This window comes from Amblyomma americanum, chromosome 10, assembly GCF_052857255.1.
Source record: "Amblyomma americanum isolate KBUSLIRL-KWMA chromosome 10, ASM5285725v1, whole genome shotgun sequence".
NCBI lineage: Eukaryota > Metazoa > Arthropoda > Arachnida > Ixodida > Ixodidae > Amblyomma > Amblyomma americanum.
Genome location: NC_135506.1, coordinates 43,655,726 through 43,680,917, shown reverse-complemented (window position 1 = coordinate 43,680,917; position 25,192 = coordinate 43,655,726). Strand labels below are relative to the sequence as shown.

Here is a 25,192-nt window from a genome sequence, read left to right as displayed (position 1 = left end):
GCTGGGGCTGCGCAAGGCAGCGGCCCACCGCGGCGGGAGGGTTCCGGAGTTAGCACCGTCAGGGTTTTTGCTACAGTCCCAGAGCATGTGGGGTAAAGTTGCTATAGCAGTGTGGCAGACCTTGCATACATAGTTCACAAGATAAACACCGTGCAGTGTTAATTAGGTGTGAACATTATAAATATTTGTGGGGGCCCACAAATATTCAGGTTCATGCAGGCCTGCATGAACCTGCACGCACGTGGCAGCTCATATGTGTGTAGCTCAAGCGTTGTGGTGGACGGTGGTTGATATACAATAATCTGTGCCACGTACAGGAATACCAGATAGTATAGAACGTATCTTGTAGGATGAGCGGTGCATGCTCTGAGCAGGCACGGCGCACGATCAGTTAATTTCCAGAAGCTATTTAATATGTGGACGGTTAACTGCATGTGCATGGAAGCGTTGATATATTTCGAAATAAGCGAACAAAACCGTCATGATTTGTTCACTTTTGTTCGGCCACGGCCATGTCCGAGTCTTAATTGCTCGTCAGAATAAAGCTGTCCCTCTTAATTGTGTCACACCCACTACACCTCGAAGACTGAGAATTTCTAAGGTAAGTATTACTGCCTGCGCACCTGCATACGGGTGAAAGTTGCTTCTTTTTCAACATACATCATTGCATGTATGCGATATCACACACCACGCAATCCTATTGCAGCAGTTAACGCGCTGGTGCACGGCCTTCCAACTAGGCCAGCAAAGCTTCCGTACAAACGACGCAATACCCACGGTGCTGTTTTACGTTTAATTGTAGTAATGCGTCAATGTCCCCCACTTTTTTAAATGCTTTTTGATATTTACGCTAATGTTCAGTTTCTGCAACTATATGCGGTTGCCAGCTAACTCAAATCTCCCGCTCGTGCCACAATTGTCGCGCCCATTATTTATCTAAAGATTAACGCCTCTGGTTTGCTCCTGAAACCATTTTTGTTTACAATCCTTTTTATTCTACAAATACATACTAGTGAAAAGTTATTTTGTTGCCATTTAAAATTTACGATCTTTACTGGTTCCGCTCATAGCTACCAGACTGCGCAACGTGTCAAGCATGTAACGCCCTCTCGCGGTGCACATTGAAAACATGTAACGTTTAAGTTAGGGTTAGTTGGGTTGGTTTAGTTAACGTTAGCGCGTGCTTGCGTAACATGCAAGTGCCGGCGTGTTACCGAGTCATGCCCCATCGCCTGAATGACGCCGAACGCGGCGAGCGAGTCGACGACTTCGCGTCCCCACCACGGCGGCCCTAGTTAACCGCGCAACCTCACCTAACCAGCACGGTTAGTCGTAAACTATTAGTGGTTAACCGAATGCCTCTCTCAACGCCGGTGACAACCTTAGAAAAATCTCCGGACCGCACGAAGCCTCCGGAACGACGACGACATGGTGCTCAAGTTTACCGTCGAACAGATCGACCTGGTGCGCCGGCTAAAAGACACCGGCATCACGATGAAAGAGATCGGCATCATATACTTCAAGTTGGAGCGGCTGGAGCGCACCATCCGGAGAGGCGCGGAGCGACGCCCGTCCCCGCAGCATTTCAGCGGTGCCAACGGCGGTGGTTTCGCGGCTCCAAACGGCGTGGTTACTCCGCCGACGACGACGACGTCGGGAAACGTGCAGCAGCAACAGCAGCCGACGTCGAGGAACGAGGATGATGAGTGCTCGTCGAGTTCGGAGAGCTCTGCGGCCGAGTCGCCGGCGCATCAACAGCAGAACGGTTTCCAGCAGGACTGCGCGGTCGTCGGGGCCGCAGATGCGTGCCACAGGTCGTCTACTGCACCGCCGGACACATCCCAGGGACATTCGAACACAGTTGTGCCTCGAGGTAGGCTTTTTTCGCTTCGACCGCTTCCGAGTACGCAGCCACCGCTTGGTCGTCGAGACTCCGCGCGCGGAGCGCGCCTAAGTAGATCAGCTGATGGGTGCGCTTTCAAAACGGCACGGCTTGGGCAACTGCTTCCGCTTCGCGGAAGCGAGGGGCATATGTGGCTGCTGGAACTGAGTTATTTAGTTTCTTTTAACGAATTTGAACACTACGAATGGTTGCTCGCTGCTAAGTGGCGTTAAGCGAAACTTGCAGTGGCCCTCTAGGGGGTTCTCTCCGGTGGTCGCCTCCGAAGTAATCGTTATTTTATTAAGTAATTTTGAAGTTCGGTGAACCAGTCCTTAATCGATATTCGGTTCTTTTCAGTTCCACTAGTGAAGGGCATCGCGGTAACCTAGAAACTGTTGCGCAATCAGCGAACGATTGTTGTGCGCTATCGTCCGCTGCGGTGTGGTGTGCTCGTATCTCCTCCTTGCGATAACTCTGCTTGCGGGCGCGTGCGGTTAGTCACATATCTTTGAAGTGGATTACCTGTAACGAGTTGCAGTCGGCGCGCACGTAGACCTCGGCAGTGAGCATTTGTGCGTGGTGGAAATTTTTTTGCAAGCAATTGTTTTAGCTCAGCTTATTGGGAACACCAGGTTCGATTAGAGCATGTCTAATGCGTGATCTAGCTAGATGCTGCGTAAATTGTGGCGTCCTGGAAGTGCGTTTTTTTACGGGTATGTTTGCTATAATTTACTCACTTTTCTGGTTTCTTAGCTATGAAGATACTGATCGATAAGCTTTTTTCTCCTGAAAAGATTTTACTTACAAACAAATGTTTACTTCAGTATCGCCTTTAGGTTGAGGTATTAAGGCAGCAATGCCTTGGAACAGTTCAGCACATATGCATGAAATGACACCTCATAGGCTGTGCAAAAATCAGTTCCTCAATGACATCTAGTTTGCATAAACTTCAGTTTAGGAGAACTACATCATGTCGCATAGCCTTCACAGGTACCACAGCAAAAGGACGTCAAGCTTGGCATCAGCGGTTTACGGGAAATCTGTATAGACTGTTACCCTAGTTGCATGTGGTTAAAATATAAATCATATCGCTTGGTGAATGAGGGTGCTTTTATTGTGAGGGAACCATGTGGTTTCATCTTGCCAAAGTAGGAAGCACGTTTTGGTTAATTACCAGTGCATTCATGTAGCCTACCTGATATGAACTCATTTCGTGAATATTGTTGTTTCCATCCTCACTCCTATTTTTCATTCCCATCCTACAGGTCACTTATTAATCTCACGTTCTTACCTCAGGTATAGTTTTGTGGAGCCCATGGCCACCAAATTTGACTCACTTAAAACATGCAACTGCACATGCACTTGGTCTTGTATGAGGTCCGTCATGTGTGAGATAAAGGAGGAGCGAGCACTGCTTGCTTTTTTACAAGATGTCATTTGCCCCTTTTTGCATGCAACCTGGATGTCTAAAGCTTAAAATACCACGGAACACAAACACCTTCCATAATTAGTAACCGTGTGAGAAAATACAGACAAGGACGTAAACGTACAAGATGGGACAAGGTGCAGTTTTGCCTTGTTCGCATCTTTGTCCATATTTTCTTTCCGTCTTGGCATTCTGTCTTTGTATGCAATACCAGCGTTTCAAAAGATCTTTGTTGGTCGTGTTTTCTTGTGCACTTGCCACAAATAAATTCTATATCAAATCATCAACTTGCTCGCATGTTGCTGCTGCCTGCTGATGGTTTGTGTATGCCTTGAAGGTTCCTGAATTACCTGAGCTGCATGGCTATGCCTTGTGGCCAAAGCATGTTTATCTTCATGTTTATGTGTCAACTGCTGTAATGGTTGCAATTTGTCACAATAGCCATGGCCGTCAACTGCTGTAGTATAGTTGTATTTTGTCACAGTAGCCACAGCCTTGTCGTCAGTGTTCTTATGTAAGATCATATGCGGAACGCGGCTTTAAAACCCCCGTTGCCCTCATTACTAGTTTTTAGAAGTTGCCAGATGTATGGATCACTCATGAGCTGTGACGTGGACTGTCAGTGGCATCTGTAGGTTTTGATTTTGACTGAGCAGTTCATGTGGTCACCTCAGGTGTAGTAACAGTTTGTAGACATCCAAATTTCAGATCAGTGTGGGTTTTTTCGAAGGATATCATTCTGTGGTATGCTTTGAAACTTGTACAGTGGAAGAGTTGTGAGCCAAAAAATAATGCAAAACGAACATGGGAAGGAAGCAACAAATACAGGTGCTGTTGGTTCCTTGCTTTTGAAGTGATGTGTTTTGCACTGTATTTCTATTTATAACTATTTCCCAGCTAACCAAAACCCCTATGCTTGTTGATTAAATAGCACCACTTGCTGTTCCACATGGTCATTACAGGTGTAGAACCTGCTTTTGTGCATAGTAGACGCTAGTTTTCATTTTGCGTCATCAACTGATGCTACTTCACATGAGGTTTTCTCTTTTGAATTATCAAAGTTGTACAACCCCACGTCAAAAGTGTACAGCCCAGGGGTTTGCTTGTGAGGCCTGTAGCCTCCCTCATTATGTACCCTTGGCAACCGTAATCTCTTGGAAGAGCAATGGCTTTGCGTTCTTAATTTGTCCAAGCTTTGGACTGCAAGATATGCTAGGGGGCCCCGTTGAACCCCTTGGGCAGTTTTGACGGGGGCGGAAAGCCGAGGTGAGAAAAACTTTTCACGTTGAGGTGCAGCATGATGTTTTGCTGCATGCTTTGCAGCTTGCGTATCCTTGCGTCCCAGTGATGGGTATTCCTGCCAAAATAGAGGTTGAAGTGGTTTTTCGGCATTTAAGAGGCTTGCCCAACAGGCATTCATATGTGTGCCCAGTGTCTTCATGGACACGCTTAAATTGGGCCAGTGGCTGTACCACTGCGGTTTCCTGTTCTACTCTTTGTACAGTCTTAACAGCAGTGTAAATCTCGTCCAGTTGGACATAAAGGTATCGTAATTAGAGATGACTTGTTTTTTTTCTGTTAAGATTGCTTTTAAGAATTGTCGCTTGCCTTTTTAGTAGCTTTCTCGCCATGCTAAGGTGAAATACACGGGCTAGGGTGATGTACAGAGCCCACTATGGTTGTTATGTTCAGCTTCGAACAAGACTGGCCACCTGCATCACTCAGGGCTGCACTTTAATACCTACCATATGTGCACACTCATCAGTTGGTTAGAATATATAGTATGATGCCTCCATTACTTTCATGACATCAAAGAAGAAAAATTGTAGTTTTTTTATAAACCAGCTTTGTATAAGCCAGTCCTGCCATTTGTTACAGACCCTGGGGAAAAGAAGGGGCCACCCTACGATTGTTTAAGTGCCTAGTTGTTTTTTACTTTGTTATTGCTGTTTCGTTTGAGTTCAGGCACTGCTGTAGAGTGGTGGCTGGACCCGTCCCACTGCAGTGCTCTAGATTGTGATCTTGAAATTTCCTTTCTCAGCAGCAGTAGTCGCATTTTGGTCATGCAAAGTACAATAGGTACAGTTTCTGTAGTTAACACACATTCTTTAGCAACATCGTTCTCAGTTTATCATAAACAGCAGTCTTTCACTAGAGTGCATCTTACTGCCAAACTGCTGCCTTCCGGTGTCATCTGGCCAATTATATTTCATTTTGGGCTTGAGAATTCAGTGTTGCCGAGGTTCTGGCAGCGTTGGTTGGGAACATTTCACATTACATTTACGTGAATTCGTGCTTTCGTTTTGGTGGCCGCAGGAGTCCAGGGCCTGGCTTTCCCTAGGCGGCATCACTTCCGCTTCACCGACTCCCAGCTGCAGGTGCTGCGGAGGGCGTTTGAGGCCAACCCATACCCTGAGGGCGATGAGAGGGATGCCATTGCCAATGAATGCAACCTTAGTGCACTCAATTCTGGTACGTGGCAACCCTATGGCCCTTGGCCTCGATTCGTACTAGATCATGTGCGAGTAGCAGCGATGGGAAAGGGAGTGCGTGTTTTTTTTTTAAATTCGTGTTCTTAGTTTCCTTGTACAAGAAACTAAAGGGCCGCAGACAAAAGGTGCTTCCTTGCACCTGGCTGGGTCCTAGACACTATACAAACTGTACGCAGAGGAAACGGTGCTATACCAACAAGGTGCGCAATTCAACTTCTACTCTCATAGAGGAGAAAAAAAAAAGTAAAAGCATACACCGGGAGCATATATACAAAGCATACATTAAGGCAGCGAACAAACAGAAAACCAAGTTCATAATACTGACAATATCGACGTCTTACTTCGCGGCACAACTACTACATATGAAGAATGAAACGAAAAAAAAACAACCCGAGACCACTTAATACATGTCCTGAAAAACGGCGTATTTGATTTCTCGGTTAAAACAGTAAATACAGTCCTGGTCAAAAGTCTTTAAGCCACAGTGTTCAGCTGCAGGGAAATGAATGCTCCTTGTAGCGGATCATTAAAACACAACTCAAGCAGGGAACTTCTCTACAGCAAGAAGAAACCTTCTGCTAGCATTTCAGGGTCATTTTGTCTTTAATAGTGCTCTGTTATACGGCTGAAGCGAAAAGCCTTTGGCCTTAACACTTTTGACCAAGACTGCATATTCAACAAGCCTACAGAAGCGTTGTTTCGGTCAAAGCTCCCTTAAAAGCAGCTGCTGACGAAGGCTGTTAAATTGTTGTCATAAGATCCTTATTGTTGTTCAAAAGCTTAGGTATTTGGTATTTTAGACTTTGTTCACCATAATTTTGTTCGTAGTTTTGGTACTGTGTAATTTATCGTTCTAAGATCAAAGGTCTGATTGGTTACCATGAACGTTAGTTCAAAATTTTGACGATCCTTTTTTTTTTGCATTCAAGGACCAAGTGTAGGACTGTTTATGTATGTTTACTTCTGCATAGAACCTCTAGACACTTTATTAGGGCCATTCTTTGAGGGGAAAACCAATACATAAAAATCAACAGTTGCTTCTCACTTAGTATTCAGGTAGTTGTCATTGAAGATGTGATCGAGTTTTCCCCCTCATATTGCTTTGATGCCCAGTACATTGCTGTGCAGTCACAAAAAATTGCATTACCATATAAAAGGGTCCTTCAGCGATTTTGTTGGCACTTTATAGTACTCATTTTGATCCCATAACTTCCATTTGTTTTGTGTCTTGCGTCAGAGGGGTTCATCTGCATCGTCGAAAATACAATGTTACAGTGAGTGTTCTAGGTTTCTAGAGTTTGTTTGACTCTATTTGCATGAGACAAGAGGAGCAGACCAATATGTGTGTGTGCATCATTAGAAATAGAAGAGAGCAAGATGACGAATTAATTACTGGCCAACGTGCTGTTAGTTACATGCATGTGCACAGGTCCTGAGCTCTGTGCCTTCCTGCATACAGCAACAGATGGCGCTACATGCCTAAGTGATATTCTTATTGGGTGTATAGCCCTCCAGCTTCAAGTAAACGAGTTCAGTTTGAGATTCGAGATGGCTTGGGGTGTAAAAGCAGTCAATTGGTGTTGTTGGTTTTAAGAAAGTAGAAATGATAAAGGACTAAGAAAATTTGGAAACAGACGACAGAAAGCAAGAGATTTACTCAGGGAGTGGACGGGAGGAGGATATTGGTATTGATGAAGGCTTTTAGGATTTGTACCATTGGGGACAAAAGTCTCCAGGATGTGTGAAAAGTGATCTGGGTGCTCAGGTGCCACTCCTGCCAATAATCACTTTATTTCACTACCACACATTAGTACACGTGAGTTCGATATTCACCTCAAGTGAGATGTGAAGTTACGGTTAATAACAGACGTGCTGGCTTCTGTCGGCGCTGAAGCATCCTGGAGACATTTGTCCCCTGTAGTGTCTGTCAACTAGGTAACAACTGTCACAGCACCTACATGAAGGGCAAGCCGCTGGTTGTCTATAAGTTGTCAGGAACAGAAGGTATGCATACCATGTGCCGTTTCATGGCTTGCTGCTCTTGCAACGCCTTTCAATGTTTTCGCCAAAGCCGGAGTGCTAGGAATGGAAACCAGCAAACTGACATGCCTCTAGATAGAATCAGTCACCTCCTTGCCTGCCGCAACAGCAGACACTTCTGGAAGTGGCGCATTAGTTAAGTCTAACCGAAGCTTGAATGGTATGCACCACTTTTGCTTCGAACAACTAACCATCTCTGGAGTGCTGCTACCATGACGTGCCACATGCCTCGGTCTCCCTATTACCCAGAAGCTTGGGCTGTGACCAGACAACCGGAGTTCGTTAGTTGACTTTCTGTGTTCTCAATCTGCTCCTTCAGCAGGCATATCTCTACCCATCTGTAGTTACCTGTACCCTTGTAGCCCTGTGCAAAATCAACGTAGTGAAACCTCAGTTAAAAAAAAAAATCCACTGTTTATATCATGCAAACAGTATGGCAGGGCCTCTTTAACGGTATGCTAAGGACAAAAGCGATGAAATACCTCGCTTAGAAAATGAACTGAAAGCGAATTTGACCTTAATTGCAAAAAACTTGGAGGTCTTTTTAACTGCACTCTTAATGAAGAAAATGCAATAGCACTTAGGTTTCCACTTTGACGTTTACGTTGAGTGTCTAATGTTCTTGCGGTTTTCCCACCAAAACTTTGGTTGGAACTGGTTCCGTTGCCCTTATAACGGTATGCATTAGTCATTTTCTTTTAGTATGTTCCAGTACCTTCCACTGGATTATGGGTTACACCAGTGTTGTAGATGTTACCGAAAAAAAGTAACTAAATATGTTACTCGTTACATTAAAAAAAAAGGAACGCGTTACCGGCCTACGTTAACTGCAGTAAAAGGTAGTGCATTACCGTTACCGAAAAAAAAGTATCACACGTTACTTTGCCGTTACTCCATGGCCCTAAATTTTATTCAGTGTGTCTTTGCTGCAGGAACTCACGATAAAAATTTCATAAAGCTAATATTTCACATAAAACTTCCAGCCCAAAAACAATTTTGCCCGAAATCCAGATTTAACGAGAACACTTTGCACAATTATGTGGAAGCTTAGCAATGTTATAGTGGCCTAAAATTGCCTGTATAGTTAAGTGTGATGGCTCCTAACTCTGTGGCACATGCGGAAGCCATTTTCTGAATGTGACATTAAGCACAAAATGACACTTCATCATAAATTCTAGCTTCACAAAGAAAACAGCGCTGAACTCAACAAATTTACAGTAATTCTGAGAAATTTGATACTCCAAAATGCTTGGCATGCTTCCACTCTTTATAGGGTTGTGTGTGAGTGGTTTGGGAAGAGGAGGTAGGATAAGGCAAGGGTGTGAATGCGTGTTCTGTCTTTTTTTTTTTATTTGGGCGCATTGTCAAGGGCAGGTGTTTTCTGCCATGCAACAAGGGTCACCGAGAGCACCTGTGCATTTTGTTTATTTGCAACATCACTTTTTTCTAAAAAAGGGGGCGGAGGGGGGACAATTGGAATAAAAGGTAACTAGTAACGTGATACCTCGCGTTACCGAAAAATGTTAACGTAAGTATGTTACCGTTACAGTTCTTAAATGATAACGAGTATGTTTCTAAGTTATCAAAAAAAGTAACGTGTTACTGGTAACACCATTACTTGTAACGTGTTACCTCCAACACTGGGTTACACTAAACCAACCCACAAATCCACCTTAATCCATCCACTAATCCCCACTTCAAACTTTAATATATTTTCTGGGTAAGCCTGGTTCAAATATTTTGGAGGATGGGCAAACTTGCAAATTTTGGGGGTCCTCAGAATTTCAAGTTTGGCAGCTTCTTATGATTGGTCCACTGGTGGTCACGTGGTGTTGATGACCTCATGGCCATCTGATTTGCCTTAGCAGATCGCGAGGAGTCCTCTTAACATTTCTGCCGCAGAGCTGCAGCAGTTAAGAGGTGCACCACTGCTCCAGCAGGTGGCTGTTTCAAACACAGCCACCGGTGGGGCTTGTGAGACCTAGGTTGCTCTTCCCGAGATCCCGTAAGGCTCATGTGCAGTGCCACGATGGGAAGGTGGTAATCTCATTGAACTCACAAGGTCACGTGACTTCTCTCGACCAATCAGGGAATTTCGTGACAGAGAAGCTGGAAATTTTTTTGTGAGCTGGAAACCTAAATGCTGTCATTTTAAAATGTTGCTAGAGGGGAACCTTGTTGTAACGAAACGGTTTATAACGAACTAATGGATATAACGAAGGAATGACAATTCCCCTTGGAAGCTCGGTCAGCCCAGGCTATAACGAAGTAATCACCGGGCCCCTTCAACTTCGGCATGTTGTTGTTGCACCAAGTAATGAAAGAAGGCTGTGGCAAAATTTCTCTTTGGCGCAGGGGGTTGAGGAGAGCTCAGAGTTATGCAAATTTTGCTTGCAAAGGTACTTCCTCTCTGCAGGGATGCAGCATTTTCGCTTGATGACCACAGTAGGGCCCCTACTCAAGGAGACAGAGGGAACCAATGCATCCACACACTTGAATTACCACATTCATTACATTTGTGGCTGCTACAGAGAGTTGGCCAATTAGTCAGCTTTGTGTAAAAGCACATAGTTGTACGGTAATATCTCGTTACAAGAGATGTGGTTATAAAAGATATTTGAAAGTGGTTTGGTTCGTTTTCTTAGTTCACCATGTTAACAACATCGCATACAAGAACCACGGTTACAAGAGACACTCGGTTATTGAGGACAACTTTTTTAGGTTCCTAGAGTAAATTCTTCACTACAGTTGAACCTCATTATAACAAAGTTGAGGGAGCCCAACGGTTGCTTCGTTATATCCTTAGCTATGTTATAGCCTGTGTTGACCAAGCTTCCGAGGGTAATCGTCATTTCTTCATTATATCCAATATTTCATTATAAACTGTCTCGGTACAATGAGGTTCGACTGTATTTAGAAGAGACACAACCCACATGCATTCACGCACTCTGGCCAACGTTGTACCAACTGGTATGTACTGCACTTTTCATTCCCTTGGCTCGATTCTGTTCCGTTCCTCAACACGATGTCCCACATCACATGGTTGCGATTATTGTCTCACTGCACCAAAATTTCCGTCATTCTGTTTCTATAATTGCAGTCACGCTCCTGCACCGACTATTGAGCTGAATTTACGTTGGGTTGGATTTCAATCCCAGCTTCCACGGTGCCGGTCGCTTTGTACGCCGGTAGTCAGACCGGTCGGACTCTGGAGCTGTCGCCATGTTTACATGGGACAGTTCTGTCCCATGTAAACTCAAATGCCTAAAAGTCACGTTGAAGCGAAGTCGTGGGAAGTCACGTTAACAATTTCCTGTTAATGTGTGTGAATGTGTTTAAATGCACTAATATCCTGAAGTGCAATAAATTGATCTAGTCCGACTCCTCAGTGTTTTAGAAATTTTGATTACAAGAGACATCTTTCTCGGGTCCCTTGAGTGTCTCTTGTAACAAGGTTTTACTGTATATAAAACTGTTTAAAAAGAAGTGTGTGAGACAGTAGTTGGGAGTGAACAATTTAGAGCTTTATGACGCTGGCTGTAATGGCTTCGCTTGTACAGCACATGAGTTTTTTCATGCTTCAACCACATTGATGGCTTAGTGGTAGAGCATCTGTCGTTTTTGCAGTAGGAAGTGGTTTCTAACGGGACGAACCGTGGCCAGGCCATGCGTTCAACTTTCTTGGAAGTGAAATGCTCTGAAAAGGTGTGACTCAGATCTCTGACGAGACTGGTCGCTAACTGGCTGCATTGGATACAAAGGTAGCCTGTGTCAGGCCTTTCCACTCAGGCTGCTTTTCTTGGAAAAAAATGAAAACAAACAAGATGTGGAGAGTGTCGTGTTTTCATTTAGATCTGTGGGTTTCGCTGCCCTCACTTTGGTCACGAAGAGGGCTTTGATTTCTGTCTCAAGGTACACAGCTTGATCGCATTGACCATCACTTGACCGGTGCATGTGGGGGGGGGATCACTGACTGAAGATGAGAAGTTCCCTACAAAATACCCGTGAAATGCGAAAGGCACCAAAGTGCTACAACTGACAGGAAACCATGGCTACAGTGCTGCCTGTCAGCCTCTCGCACGCACTGCACACGATCCTGCCTCTTGGCAAGCATGGCAGTGTATATCCAGGGATCTCCTTTTCTCCGTGCCATGGCAATGTAATTCACCTTTGCGGCTAATGTGTTGGGGCACACACTCAAACCACTCTCTTGATTTTTACCTCGTCACTACTTCAGGTGAGCTGGTCCCCACAGACGTGACCTCCAGCATGGTAAACAACTGGTTCTGCAATCGTCGGAAGGACGCCAGCAAGCTGCTGAAGCACTGTGAGTGCCTCCTAGTTGCAGCTTAAGCAAACTCGTAATGTAAACAGCAAGCATGCAAGGATAATAGGTTCACACTGATATCCCTATTCTCTCCGTTTGATTGTTAAGCACAAAATGATTGCAGGCGACACTTCTTTTGAGAAGAAAATTATTTTAATGCTGACCCGCCACTGTAGCTCGAATGGTGTCTTCAGAGCATAAATTCGAGGCACTGTGCAGTTGAGCTATAATGAGGGCTGCTGGGGAGGCTGTAATAGGGGTTTAGCACTGCGAATTTTATGTTGCACCAGGTAGTGTTAGATGCCCATTCACACTGAGGTATGCCTTGATGCCTATCTGACAGCCTCTGTTCAGTGTGGTGACATTTATGCCATTTATGGATACAACTGAAGCTTTATGCCGCTGCATTTATATTGGGGAAGGCGGCATTTCTGGCTCTGTGGGCCAAAATGCTGCATAATGCCGGTGCCAGACATTGCAGTCATATTTCAGGGAGGTGTGTAGGAATCCCTTTTTTTTACCAGTCATCTGTGCAGCGTGCGAGTCCTAAAGAGGCGTCTCTCAACTGAGCAGTGGATGTCACCACCCTGAATGAAGCTGGTGGCATTGGCATCACTGTGTCCCGCAATAGACAATATGCGAAACTGCCTGGAGGTCTGGCGACACTGCGCCCGTATTTTCTGGTTGCCAGGTCGAGCAGGTGCACCATTTCCTAGCAAGCTTTCATGATATCGGGGAAGCTGTTATGAACTTCGAAATCCAAGCTTTAGCCTCTGCACTGCTTATACAGCTGATCTAACTTTTACCAAACGTAGGTCCTTTCTTGTCATTTAGTCAGCGCCAGCGTGCTTCTACCATGTCCTCTGCTTCGCTTGAAGTTTGGCTCTGAAGATGGCTAGAATCGACACAGGGAAGTGCGGGGAAATGTTGAACTCTGTGCCGTTGTCATTTTAATGTGGGCATTTAGGCATTGCTTCAAGTGTTGTGCACTGTCATCGCTGTTTTATTTCTGAGTGCTTGAAAATTCACCTGGTAGGATGGCAAGCAGTTATTTTGTGCGGCGTGCACGCACGTGTTGGCCTGGAGCAACTTCTCTGGTACTGCAAAGTTTCATGTGGTCTGGTTTTAGCAGCTGCATGCACAGCAGTGTAATCACACACAACGCACAGCAAGGAGCATAATGCCGTCCCTTTAACTATAATGTGCTGTGCACATCCACGCTTTTCAACGCCACCGTTACAGAGCCTGGCGCGGTTGCCAATGCTGATTTTCACTGTCTTATCTCATGGTGGCACAGCTTAAACGAGGCGGAAAAGGTGTGTAGCAGATATTTTGCAGTCAACAGACGATATTAACAAGGGGAACTCAGGCGTACATTGCTTACAGTATTGCAAGCAAAGACGCTGTTTTTTTTTTGGATTTCCTACTTGTGATGTTGTAGCGACCTTCCCTGCTACCATAAAAAGTGCACTGGACTAGAGAAGGAGTATCCATATTAGAGCGAAAGGTCTATTCCTTCCCGTACAGAGCTGATTGATTGAACAATTTTTATTTCCATCAGAAAAGACGTTTCTCCCCGCCCCTGGCACTGTGGGGCGAGAAGGACCCTTGACCACATAATTTGGGAGTGGCGAAATTCTCCGGGGGCGGGCAAAAATATTGATAGTAGAGAAGGCTGGGAGACCCTGCTAAAAAGCCCGGACCCTGAGCTCCAGCCCACAACCATCTATCTGGCGGAAGAGGCCGCTACCAGTCAAGGACTTCCAGCCAGCCTCTAACCGCGGACGTGCATCTCCCCGTACGAAGCTGAAGGTCATGTGGCTATGAAATTTGGCCTTTAAACTAGGAGGAGCGGAGGCTTGGCCCTGACGTCATGCCACGTGACTCGATCAGCACGCCTCTCCACAGCTGCGCTCGTTGAGCCAACAATGCTCACTCACCTCGCAACTATCGAATCATGTGACTTGCTGCGCCTAGCCACAGCTGCGTATGGAGAGTCGACGGCACTCTCACAACTGCCGGAAATCGCGAGACGCACCGTTTGCTATATAAAAGCACGTGGTCTGTGCTTACCTTTACACAAAGCCAAGGACGAGCAACATGCCAGAACTAGTACTTCGACGATTTATCGTCGCCGTCAAGTTGAATCTGATCGTCTTTACGATATGGAAAGGCGTGAGATTGGATAACCATGCTTAACATAGCTTTTGCTCGTCTCACTAGGTTCATCCAGGTTGAATCACAGCAAATTTTCTTAAACATACTTGCATCGCGTGGATATTGGTTGTTAGAAGCCTGAAGAACTAAAACAGTCGCACATCAGATTTTAATGCGACAGCGTTAAGGAGCTCGTGTTGCAGAAAAGCCGCTGTCGACGGCGTCAGCCGTGAGCAAAAAATACCTCCTCCTTCGCGTGAGCGAGAAATCCCTCCTCCTCCTCCTCGCAATGTACGCTACTGCCCCTACAGATGGCGCGCGACGGCAGCGTTTCCTGCTCCTCTCGTTCGGGCGCAGTGGGGAAGTGCGGGGGCGCAGGAATCAGGCGGTGAGCGGCGAACAAACAGCGCACATCCAATGCGCGTTCGCCACGAAGCTTGCGGCTTGCTGCTTGAGTTACAAAATGCTTGAAATTGGCTCTTCTTCTGATTAGAGATAACAGATTGTGTGGTCCATATTGTAATCTGAAAACAAATCACCTGTATTGTTTTGTGAATAATCAGCAAAGCAAGCAAAAGCTGTGAACAGGCCGGCATGCTTTGCTTATGCTACCTTGCATTGCATTTGATGTTACTAAAACGTTTGCTCACACCAAAAAAAATAGTAAACAAGAAGCTGAAACATATACGTGGTTGCCACATGCATCGTAGTATCCTGGCAGGGTGCATGGCATAGTGCAACAGTTCATCCGCATTTCACCTTTCAAAGTGCAGCTGTCTTACGCAACGCTGGGTAGTGTTTTCGTTTTCTCAACCAAACCAACGTGGTGGGCCTAGTTCTTGGAGGGCTAAGAGATGGTGCCGCGGATTTCGCATATCGTCTATTGCTCGCTAGGTGGCGCTGACTGTGCTGAAAATAGTCATCACCCGTACACAAAGGAAATGCTATAAATTACCTATCTGTCTGTCTATCTAGCCACACACCTCGCTGTTTGCATCTCATTACGGCTCGATAGTACACGGGTAGTTGCTGTGTGGAAGCACAGGTTGCGAAGCCTACTGCATTGATTCAAAGAGGAAGGGCATTAATCTTCGTCATCATCATCTTCTTCACCGTCTAAGTACGTGCACTGTACAACACTACTGCAAAGGGGAAGGCCGTGTGATTATTGTCATTATCCACTATCGACGTTCATGTTCTGTACATTCAGTCTGCGCCTTCACATGCTCAGCGATAAAAGTGCGGGATGAGCCAAGAGCCAGGAGGCGTCTTTGAGATAGGGAACACTAGTAGTTTTTCACATTGGAGGAGGAAAAGCACTTAACTCTACTGGCAATGGATGGCTTATGCAGACGCACATGAAGGCCAGACAGTGGTAGAGGTGGCTAAGCGTGCCACTATTGGTGAAAAAATGTGACTCAGCGTTGTAGCAGGAAAGCAGCAAATGCAGAGCGCACTTCCCAGCTTTGAAAACAAGATAGAAACAGCTGGTGGTGGAAGCATATGGAGACATAAATGCACCAAGGGAGGTTAAGTGTTCTGCGTAGCTGGAACAACAAAAGTGGGTGAAGGTGGTGTCATGTCAAGCAGCCAGGGGACTTGGCTGCCATCTCCGAGGTATCCTAGAAGGTTCTTGGTGGTCCCGTAGTGCTTTTAAAGTTTACACCTACTCTTGATAGGAAGGTGGACTGGCAGTTTTTGCAAGCTCAGAAATCACTTTTGCTGGCTCTTAACGGTTGGCTTCTTGTGCATTGTGCTGGAGAGGAGGGGGCTCTTCATTCTACATCACTGTCATGTGTTTGCATACTCATTTGTATACTGTAAACAATGCAAGCAGGGTTGTATTGCTGCTGTGTAACGTTGAGACATAATGTTGACTGTGGTAACTTTCTTCCATGCTCTCTGCCGAAATCACATTGGCCGCTTTGTGGCCTATCCAAGGAGCTTCCAGGCCTTCCTGTTGGGCTTTTGTAGTGCTATTGCCATGCTGATATTGTACTAATTAGTGATGGGGACATTTCTAGAGCTTTAGAGGTCTAGACAGCCAGCATAACCTGCACGCTTCGGTCTGACTGTAGATTTCAAGCAATGATGTTGTGTGCTACTGTATCTGTGGACAGAAAATTCGGACTGAAAAGTGCAGATGTTTTTGCATCCATACGCTTTGCGCACCCAGCCAACATAGTGGCCATATCTTTTGTGTTTTTATTATGAGGGTCTTTGTGACAGAGGTTCCCTCCTGACTTGCGTAAGAATGGTATTCAAGCTTGTATTGAGACTTTAATCTTTGTGTAGGTAGTTTGTGGCAGAGCACACTGTTAAGTAACTTGCAACAAAATGTTAAATTTCAACAAGAAATTGTTGGCGGACTTGATACTAACAGAGCAGTATGCGTAACATGCTATACTATTGCTTGCTGTATGGCCTCAAAGGCTGAAGTTCACTTGACAAAAGTCTCAAAAATGCGTCGTGACCCTTGAGGAGTCTCATTTATTTGAGTGTGTGAGAGCAATGGTTATTACACCATATTGTTGTCATAGCTACTGAGGCTGCCGCAAAACGGCTTGTTTTGTCTCTAAGTGGCCATTATTTACTAGTTAACTTCACCTAAATATTAAAGGGACCCAGAAAGGGGCTCTCAATAAAGTTGCGATGTTAACAGACGGGATGCTAAAAGACGCTGCTTCATAATTACCCTTATTTTAATGCATTTTGTGGAAGCTGAGTTGTATGCTGACAAAATTTGAACTTCTGCGCCTTCGCGCCTTTCCCTCTCCTTTCGTATTCTAAAACGGCGGTGATTTATGGGCAAGCAACCCCAGGTGGGAAGGGGGGGAGGGGGGGGGGTTGTGGCTATAGGGGGGAAGCAGTTTTATTTGCATTGTGCATTTCTTGAATCTTGGTGACTGGAGAAAAATGAGGGATAATGCACTTTTCTCCTAAAAAATTGCTTGCTTACTGAAAGGGTGTGAAGGGCAGCCATGTGTCCCTTGCTTAAATGTGCCCTGGCAGAACACATGTGCATGCTGGTTCACCCAATGGTCTTAGCAGAAATAGTTTTTGGCTGTCCACATAACTGTGAAGGCTGTTCTCTGCAGTTTCATAACTGGAGTGTTTTCTTCCTTTCTTTTGTCTATTCTTGGACAGCTTCTCCCAGCAGTGACATGACCAGGCTGCCCCAGGATGCCCTCAAGCGGCTGACAAAGCAGCGCGAGCGTTTCACCTTCGTCAAGGGCCACCTGGAGATCCTGGAGAGGCACTACCAGCGGAACCCCTACCCGAGCCAGAGCGACAAGGAGCGGGTCGTCGAGGAGTGCAACTCCTACTCCATGGAGAGCGGTGGGTCTGTTCCCCTTTGCTCTGCAGTGGCCCTCATGAAAGGACATTGTCCGCCGAGAATGCAGAAACCAGTAGCTGCAACCATTTTGTACAGTTATGTCTGTCTTGGATAAAAAGTTATTCAGTGAAGGGAAGAAAACTCGCCTGTGAGAGAGGCAGTGAAGGTGCGGCACTCTGCATGTTATTCAAAAGGTCGAAGTAATGACAGCGATGATGGTGCAGTTCTCTCTGCTTATTTGCACTGAAAACAGTGGAAAGTTCGTTTTATCTTTTAATTGCTTTTATCTCTGCCATCATAGCAGGTTACATTTCCAGGTCTGCAGAAATATTTTTTCCTTTGAAAGTGCTAGTGGAGGGAATATGAAAGGAAACACGTGAGCCTGTGCCAGTAAGGGCTTATCGTATGCTTGTTGCTGTTCTTAAAGGGACACTGAGGACAACGCTATTGAAGTGTTGTCCTGGGCAAAATTGATGCTGAGGCTCGTTCTGGCTATGAATGTTTGTACAGCAGCAAAAGAAGCATTTATGGCTGAGAAAAATAAATTTTAAAATTTTGCCGCCAATGTATTCAGACTTGCGACTGTTTTGAAGTGAATGGCAGTGAATAGCCTTTGGGATCCACGCTGAAAATTAGATGTCGACACAGACGGATTACTTGCAAAATCACTCGGTGATGGGGGCAACTATATTTCGTTCTTTGGTCTTTTCGAGCTTATAAAAGCTCTGTTCTTGGTGAGAATGATCTCTTTGTCGCTAGAATGCCATAGTTTATTGAAACAGGCAAGCTTCGATCTGATCTCAGTGTCCCTTTAATGTTGGAGGCATGCCTTGTCATGCTTTCATGCTGTGTAGTTCTCAAAATGGCCTGGCAGCTGTGCATACCAACAGGCTTATTTGCTTTGTGCTGTTGTTTATAACGGTGGGGGCTCTTGAAAGTGTTACTGTTTTAGAGCGCAGCTCTTAAGCGCCCTTTCCTGGCTTGCGCACTGTCATCGTCATCGGCGTAACCGGCAGAGCTATAGCAAAGCGAAGAGCATGGCAAACTGGCAGAGCTATGGCATAGCGGAGAGCGCGGTGAACTGGCAAAGCTATAGCAAAGTGAAGAGTATGGCAAAGGATGAAATTAGGGCGATAACAAAGAGAAAAGGCAGAGGAGGTGGTAGCGGTGGAAAAAAGAGAGGCCAGAGCATAAGGGTGGAAAGTAGAGGAGGAGGGCCTGGTGGGGGTAGGTGAGAGAGAGTCCTATTTGCGCTGGCTGTTGTGTAATCGCTTCCTAAACGCGTTTACGGGTAGCCGTTATGCTTAGAACATACACTGCAATCTCCTGCGCATAAGCGACTGCAGGGTTTGCGAAAAATGACGCACTGCCTTGCCAAGTGAGGTGATTCCTCGCGCAAATATTGCAGGCCCCTTAATTGTCGCACAGGTGTGTGGCTGATTATGTTTGCACTAGCCTAAGAGCTACCGCAAAACCGCTAGTCGCAACATGAGTCAGCAATGAATTGGCCGTCGAATCGTAAACCAGCACATACATGGGCATCTATGGGGGTTATTTGTGGAGCCCACGCCATCTACAACGGGAACAGGCACGCACTAACTCTGAATGTGCGGGCCATGTACCTCGTGGCCCACTCCAAAGATGCGTCCTTTGTGACTTCAGCGTTCCTCCTTGAAGCAAAGAGACAAGCAACAGGGCCCACATCAGCAGGCGCTCACATGTTCCCTTTAATGTTGCCTCCATCTGTACGTGTGCCTAATAAAAGGGGAGCACTATTTATTCTTTCTAAACAAATAGTGTTACTGGCATGTTGAAACATGCACAGCACGACGGTGATGGAATGAAGCACCTGCATACATGGAAGTGAAAACCATCATTCTGTGTGCTTTGAGAGCCATGGAAATGTGAAGCTTTCCTCAACCTCAGTTTACTGTCTGCCTGCAGGTTCAAGCCGGTGTGGCTTCATGACAATAACCAACGTGAGCAACTGGTTTGCGAACCGTCGCAAAAGGGAGTTCCATCGGACGGTTCAGACACGTACGTACCATGCTTGTTGACTTTCACAGAGACCACAGAGCGCGAGTACACAGGATGGTGGAGCCTGCCCTCACTCCTGGCATATTAGTGCAGTGAACGGTTCAAGTGGCTTGAAGCCAGTTGCATAGTGGCACCATCGAATGGTTGGGAAAGGAACTCGACTACGGTATCATGCAAAGCAAGCATTCTGTGCCGGTGCTTCCATTGCATGTTCCTGCGCAGAGGTACTCTATGTGCTCCACGGGAGTTGACAAAAATCACACCTCTATTGGCCATACATGATCACGCCGCTCCAAAGCTTCCATATGTCGCAGAGAAGCCAATGCCTTTGCACCACTTGGCACTCAGGTGCAATGGAAGCCCGTTGATTCGGCTACTGTTTTTGTGCCCTGCACACTTTTTTTTTTGCCCGTGTGCACAGTTTAGTGACACAGTTATTTTCCTGTTTAGGATGGGCAGCTTTTATGATTAGCCTTCTCATGTTATCGGAATAAAGCTTTAGTGACTTGTAGCATTTACAACAGATGGTGCCACTTTGTTCATGTGGCACATATTTCATCCATATCTTGTTGAGATGGGCCTTTGTGCAGACAACCGACTAGTAACTGCCTGGCTCACTTAATGTGATAATACTTTTGGCTTGCAGTGAAGTACGTTCAAGAGCCAAAAATACACAGATAGAAGCAGCACTAAACTGCACCACTGAGCATGGCTTCGGCATATACAAGAATAGTGGCTTTCCCATATAACATATGTGTGTTGTTTAAAGCAGGGCGGCAGACTTTTGCGTAACTCTGCTCCAGTAGGGAGTAAGTCCTGCGCCAGCCTTCCTGCTGTTTTCCTTTTATGTGCTGTTATCTGGTTGGACAGTCGATAAGCGGCATGGACCAGCTCACACGAGTTAATAACATCCTTGCAAAAACAAAGAGGAAGTGCAGTTATGCAGGACATGTAACATTAGCGCTGGTCCTGTAAGCTCTGGCTTGGCTTGGGAAGGTCGTGGGTTTGACTTCTGCTGTTGGTTAGCTACCCACCGGTTTCTTCAAATAGGTACAAGTCATTCACCTGGCCTTCCAGGGTGGATGACTTGGGAAAGAAGCCTGCACCTTCAAGTCCCGTCACTGTCTGTCTTCCTCTGAGAAAAATGGCCAAAAGATGGGAAATGTTGCCATAGGCGGCAGAGAGTTGTGTGGAGAGATGGGATTGGGAAATTTGATGAGCTGTTGTGGGGCTGTGGCTGATGCTGGAGGGGCGGTGATTGGAGGTTTGTTTGTCATGCAGTGGACTTAGTGCAGTTGATGGTAATTACCTTGTCTGGTTGCATTCTTTATCTGCTTTCAGGGGGGTGTTCCCTCCCCTGCAGGCATTGCTCTCTGTTTCAAAATAATGCCCACCCATGCGGAGGGATCACTTTAGCAGCAGCCATGTTCTGTACGACTCTCAGCAGAAGTAAGGTGTCCCCTTCTTGTTGCAAGCTGTATTTGGGGCCCCAAGTGATCATTTTGTTGATGCCGTTTTATTAGTAGGTCATTTATTTCCTAAGTAATGGTATGAGCACCAAGCAATGCATGCAGTATTCTGATCATCGTGTCGGGGGACAGGTTTATGACCTATGAAGAGTCAGGTTTAAAAAATGTTGCATTCGTCGAGAAATATAAGCATGAAATGCATTGCAGGAGAGGCATAGTGCTCATAGATTGTGTGGGGTTGGTTATGAACCTGTGCCGAAGTGTTAATTGAGTGGCACTTCGCCCACATATTGCGGGTTCGCGCCATAGCAAGCTGAGGGCATAGCCAGCGTTCGCCACGCGCCTGCGCTCTCGCTCCGAAGGAAGGAGGTGCTGTTATTTGAGAGCACAAGTGTTTATTACACAGAAAGCTGCATTACATAACATTGCACTGATCCCCAGACCTCAATGTAACCCATAGCCCAGCTACAGCACCCAAAAGCGGGCCCGCGGAGCCGCGCACGCGAAGCAAAGACTACATACGCGCGTGACGGCACAGCCAAGGGCGATAGCATGCCACACGGCCAACCAGAGGGTTAAATCGCGCGCGACACAACACCAGGGAGGATGGGGAATGCGCAGAGCACATCTTGACGGCGCAGGTCGCACGTCGATGGCTCATCGCGCGTCGTCACCGGCAATGGCCGGCGATGACGGAGAACCAATTAAATCGGGCCCTCCCGAATCCGGAGCGCGTGAGCGCCGCACAGGCGGGCGACGGCTGTACAGCACGCATGGTCTTCGTGGGTGTCTTTGCGGCTTGAGGAGCCTCCACCATCAGCCAATTCTCCCGACTAGACAGCATTCTCGGCTTTGTTCGCCGCTTTTGGTGGTTCACGAGCCGCTGCCGCATTCATTCGCTTGTCTTTTTTGTGCTGGGCAGCACTGTCAGCATCTCTCGATGCTTTCACTGTTTGATGCACCGTAGTTCTCGCCCACTCTGCAGTGGCCTTAGCAGACATTCGCAGCGCAGAGCGAATGGAGTGATGACAAGAACAATGGTTTCGAGCACATTAGCACGAGATCTCGTCTACCAGTAACACGTAGTGTGAAAGGATCCTGGTGATGGCCGAGTGGTCGAAGACATCGGAAAACGACGTTGACCCGTTTGCACCGCCGCTGGATTGAATCCCGCTAGGGGCTGTGGTATGCTAAGTTTTTTCTGGTGTATACTATTTGGACGGAAAGTTTCAGAATGTTTCTCAAGTGCCTGTGTGTGCTGCTGTCTTCGTGTCCTGTCTTGTGTTCACGCTAGAAGTGTCAGTCACTGCATAACCAATGCATCCAAACCGCCGCATTTCGGTGTAAGTTCTGCTTCATATTTGGCCTTGTGTTCGGCTTCATGTCCAGGTTCATGTTTGTCATGGTTTCCAGGTTATGTTTACCTTAGTTTGCTGAGAATTACAATTCAAAGCACTGCATTAAAAAATTGCCTTCGGTGCGGCAAAGTTCAGGTCTTGTGGTTCGTACAGCATATGACAGGACACAGTAAAAAATTCTGTAAAATTACTTCTGCACTCAAATGACTTAACATTGTTACCATTGCTTATTAGCGCATTAGAAGTTTGTTATTTTTATTGAACACCACCAAGATTTACTTATAAAAAATTTATTTTGAGGAAAGGAAATGACACAGTAACTGTCTGGCATATCTGGGTGGACAAAAAGGATAAAAGAGGGAGTGAAAGAAGAAAGGAAGAAAGAGGTGCTGTAATGTAGATCTTAAGATAATTTCGACCACCTGGGTATCTCTTTAGGTGCACTGACATCGCACAGCACATGGGTGCTCTTTCAGATTGTGGCACAGACTTGTTAAAACTGACCGTTGTTCATTCCTTTACAGCCAACTGTTCTGACAGTCATCTTTATCACTGGTTTACTGTTTCCTTCTAATTTCATTTTGTTTTAACCTTATTTCATGCAATTGAATTTGCAGTGCTATAATTGTCATTTATTTTGTGGCATCGACTATGCCGACATTGTGGAAAGGTGAACTGGGCGAGTTGAACTGTGCTCATTGTAAACTTGAAGCCCTCATGTGTCCTCATATCTTTCTTCAGCCCCTATTGTTTTCACTGCAGTCACTCTAAAGAGACATTTACACTTGCGACTATTCCAGTGCGACTATTTGCATCCAAAACAGATCCACGGCCTCTGTGACTCAAGTTTGATTGCACCTTAATAATGTGCACTGACATGGCTGGCTGGTGTCGAAAGTGATCTTTTCCCTCTCTTCCATGTGCAGCCGACAGTTACTGTCAGCCATCGTCGAATTATGGTGGCACCGTGAACAACGTTGGCAGCCGCACACTATGGGGCTCTGACTTGACGCTCCCTCTGCCGCCACACCATCACCAGCCACATCACCACCACCCGCATCACCACCCGCACCACCTCAACGGTGGCATGCAGCCGACAATCAAGGAGGAGCCGTTGGACTGCGACTCCGCTGTGGTAACGGCCAGCTCATATGACCGCGGCGAGGTCCTGCCGGACGGCGGAATGTCGTGGAGTGCAGAGCTGGAGAGCGCTGTCACCCACGTGCCACCGGCACCCTACCAGCCGGTGGCAACACCCATGGGGCTGAGCCAAGACGGCGCCATGCACCACCACAACATGGACAGTCCCGTGCCGAACATGGTGCCGGGAGGAGATGGTTCAGTCTTGCAGCCGGCCGTGGCTGCGATGCACCAGTCGGTGAAGCAGGAAGGTGGCGACGTTTGGCCGCTCGACAACCGGATCCTCTCGACGGCATGGAGATAGCTTGTCAAGTTGCCCTTCAACCTTCTGTCTTTTGTTTTTGTTTTGTTTAGTATTACATCTCTTGCTTCTTATAGTTCAAGCTACTACTACTGTGCAGGGTTTTTCTGCGAGCTTCTAGTGATGCTGTCGGCCCGGAACGACGTGTAGATGGATGGAACCAAATACGAGCGCACTTCTTTGTACGCTATTAACAGAGTCTGTGATGTGGCACCATTGTGTAGCCAGCTGCTGTGCGTGTGTTAGGCATTCCCCTCCGCATGAAAATCATACCAGTTGCTCACAGGGGCGGATGACCTGACACAAGAAGTGTGTTCTGATTTCTGTACGTTGTTTGCATTTCGTTCTGGTACGATAGTGCCGTGACCTGGAACGCAGCTACTGAGTAGGCTGACTGCAGCGAGTGAGCTGGCTAAGGCAGTTTTGTCGCTAAAAAAGAAAGAAATGCAGCATGCTGCTCGGTGAGCCTTGTCTGACGCAACTAGATGACGCAGCTGTTCAGTGAGATAACACGTTCAAGCCTGAGGTTAAGTCCTGTTGATGAAATGTCACAAAACTTCATCTTCACCACGTCTTGATTTCTAATAATATTGCGTGGATCAGTGGCTTTGAAGTTTGGATGCTGAGGTAGGGGGGTTGAAGTCCGGCCATGGTTGAAGAATTTTAATGGAGGGGAAATGTTGCATGTAGTATGGAGCTACTTTCAGTGTCGCCGGTATGCATGATGGGTACGATCAACAAAGACCTATTAATTAATGGCACTTGTGACTCCACACACTGGGTCATGTTACCTTGCTATGGTACTGCCACTTCATATAGGCGTCGACCACGAGGCCGTGGTTTGGAAGGGATCTGCTTATAATGCAAGGCATGGGACCAGCTGGTCATGTGACTGTTGACAATGGCTCATGTGACCCTTCTATGTGATGGCATCATTTCATGCAGACAATAACTTGAGATCCTGGTAGGGGGGATCTGGATATAAAAGCTGACACTGAGAAATTTGGCAACGCGATGACCAGATTGTTTGATGGATGAGGTCACTTGGTTGCAGACGCTGCGCCCCGTAGTAATTCATTCTCAGTCGACCTGCATTATAGAATGTTCTAGCTCACTGCGCCGCTTTGATGCAACAAATGGAGCCGCACTCCAAGTCTCTCTCTCAGCACCATTGCTTTTGGTTCTGTGTGATTTCACATCTGGTGCAGTGTTTCTCTGCGGAGGAA

General features: G+C 46.4%; 1 protein-coding gene across 1 annotated transcript; it reads left to right on the top strand.

The window, feature by feature from the left end:
• The first annotated feature begins 1,129 nt into the window (after positions 1 to 1,129).
• On the top strand, positions 1,130 to 24,512 carry LOC144107993 (uncharacterized). The gene is made up of 6 exons (XM_077641250.1): positions 1,130 to 1,873; positions 5,625 to 5,780; positions 12,078 to 12,167; positions 17,472 to 17,663; positions 19,606 to 19,698; positions 23,452 to 24,512. Exons 1-6 carry the CDS (start codon positions 1,429 to 1,431, stop codon positions 23,967 to 23,969), a joined length of 1,494 nt encoding a protein of 497 aa, XP_077497376.1. The 5' UTR covers positions 1,130 to 1,428; the 3' UTR covers positions 23,970 to 24,512.
• Positions 24,513 to 25,192: the final 680 nt, after the last annotated feature.

Bases quoted from the DNA above. Each gene is read 5' to 3' on its own strand.
- LOC144107993 (XM_077641250.1), top strand. From the start codon at position 1,429: ATGGTGCTCAAGTTTACCGTCGAACAGATCGACCTGGTGCGCCGGCTA. The intron at 12,168-17,471 runs GTGAGTGCCTCC...ATTCTTGGACAG, and splicing joins CAGCAAGCTGCTGAAGCACT to CTTCTCCCAGCAGTGACATG. The intron at 19,699-23,451 runs GTACGTACCATG...TTCCATGTGCAG, and splicing joins CCATCGGACGGTTCAGACAC to CCGACAGTTACTGTCAGCCA.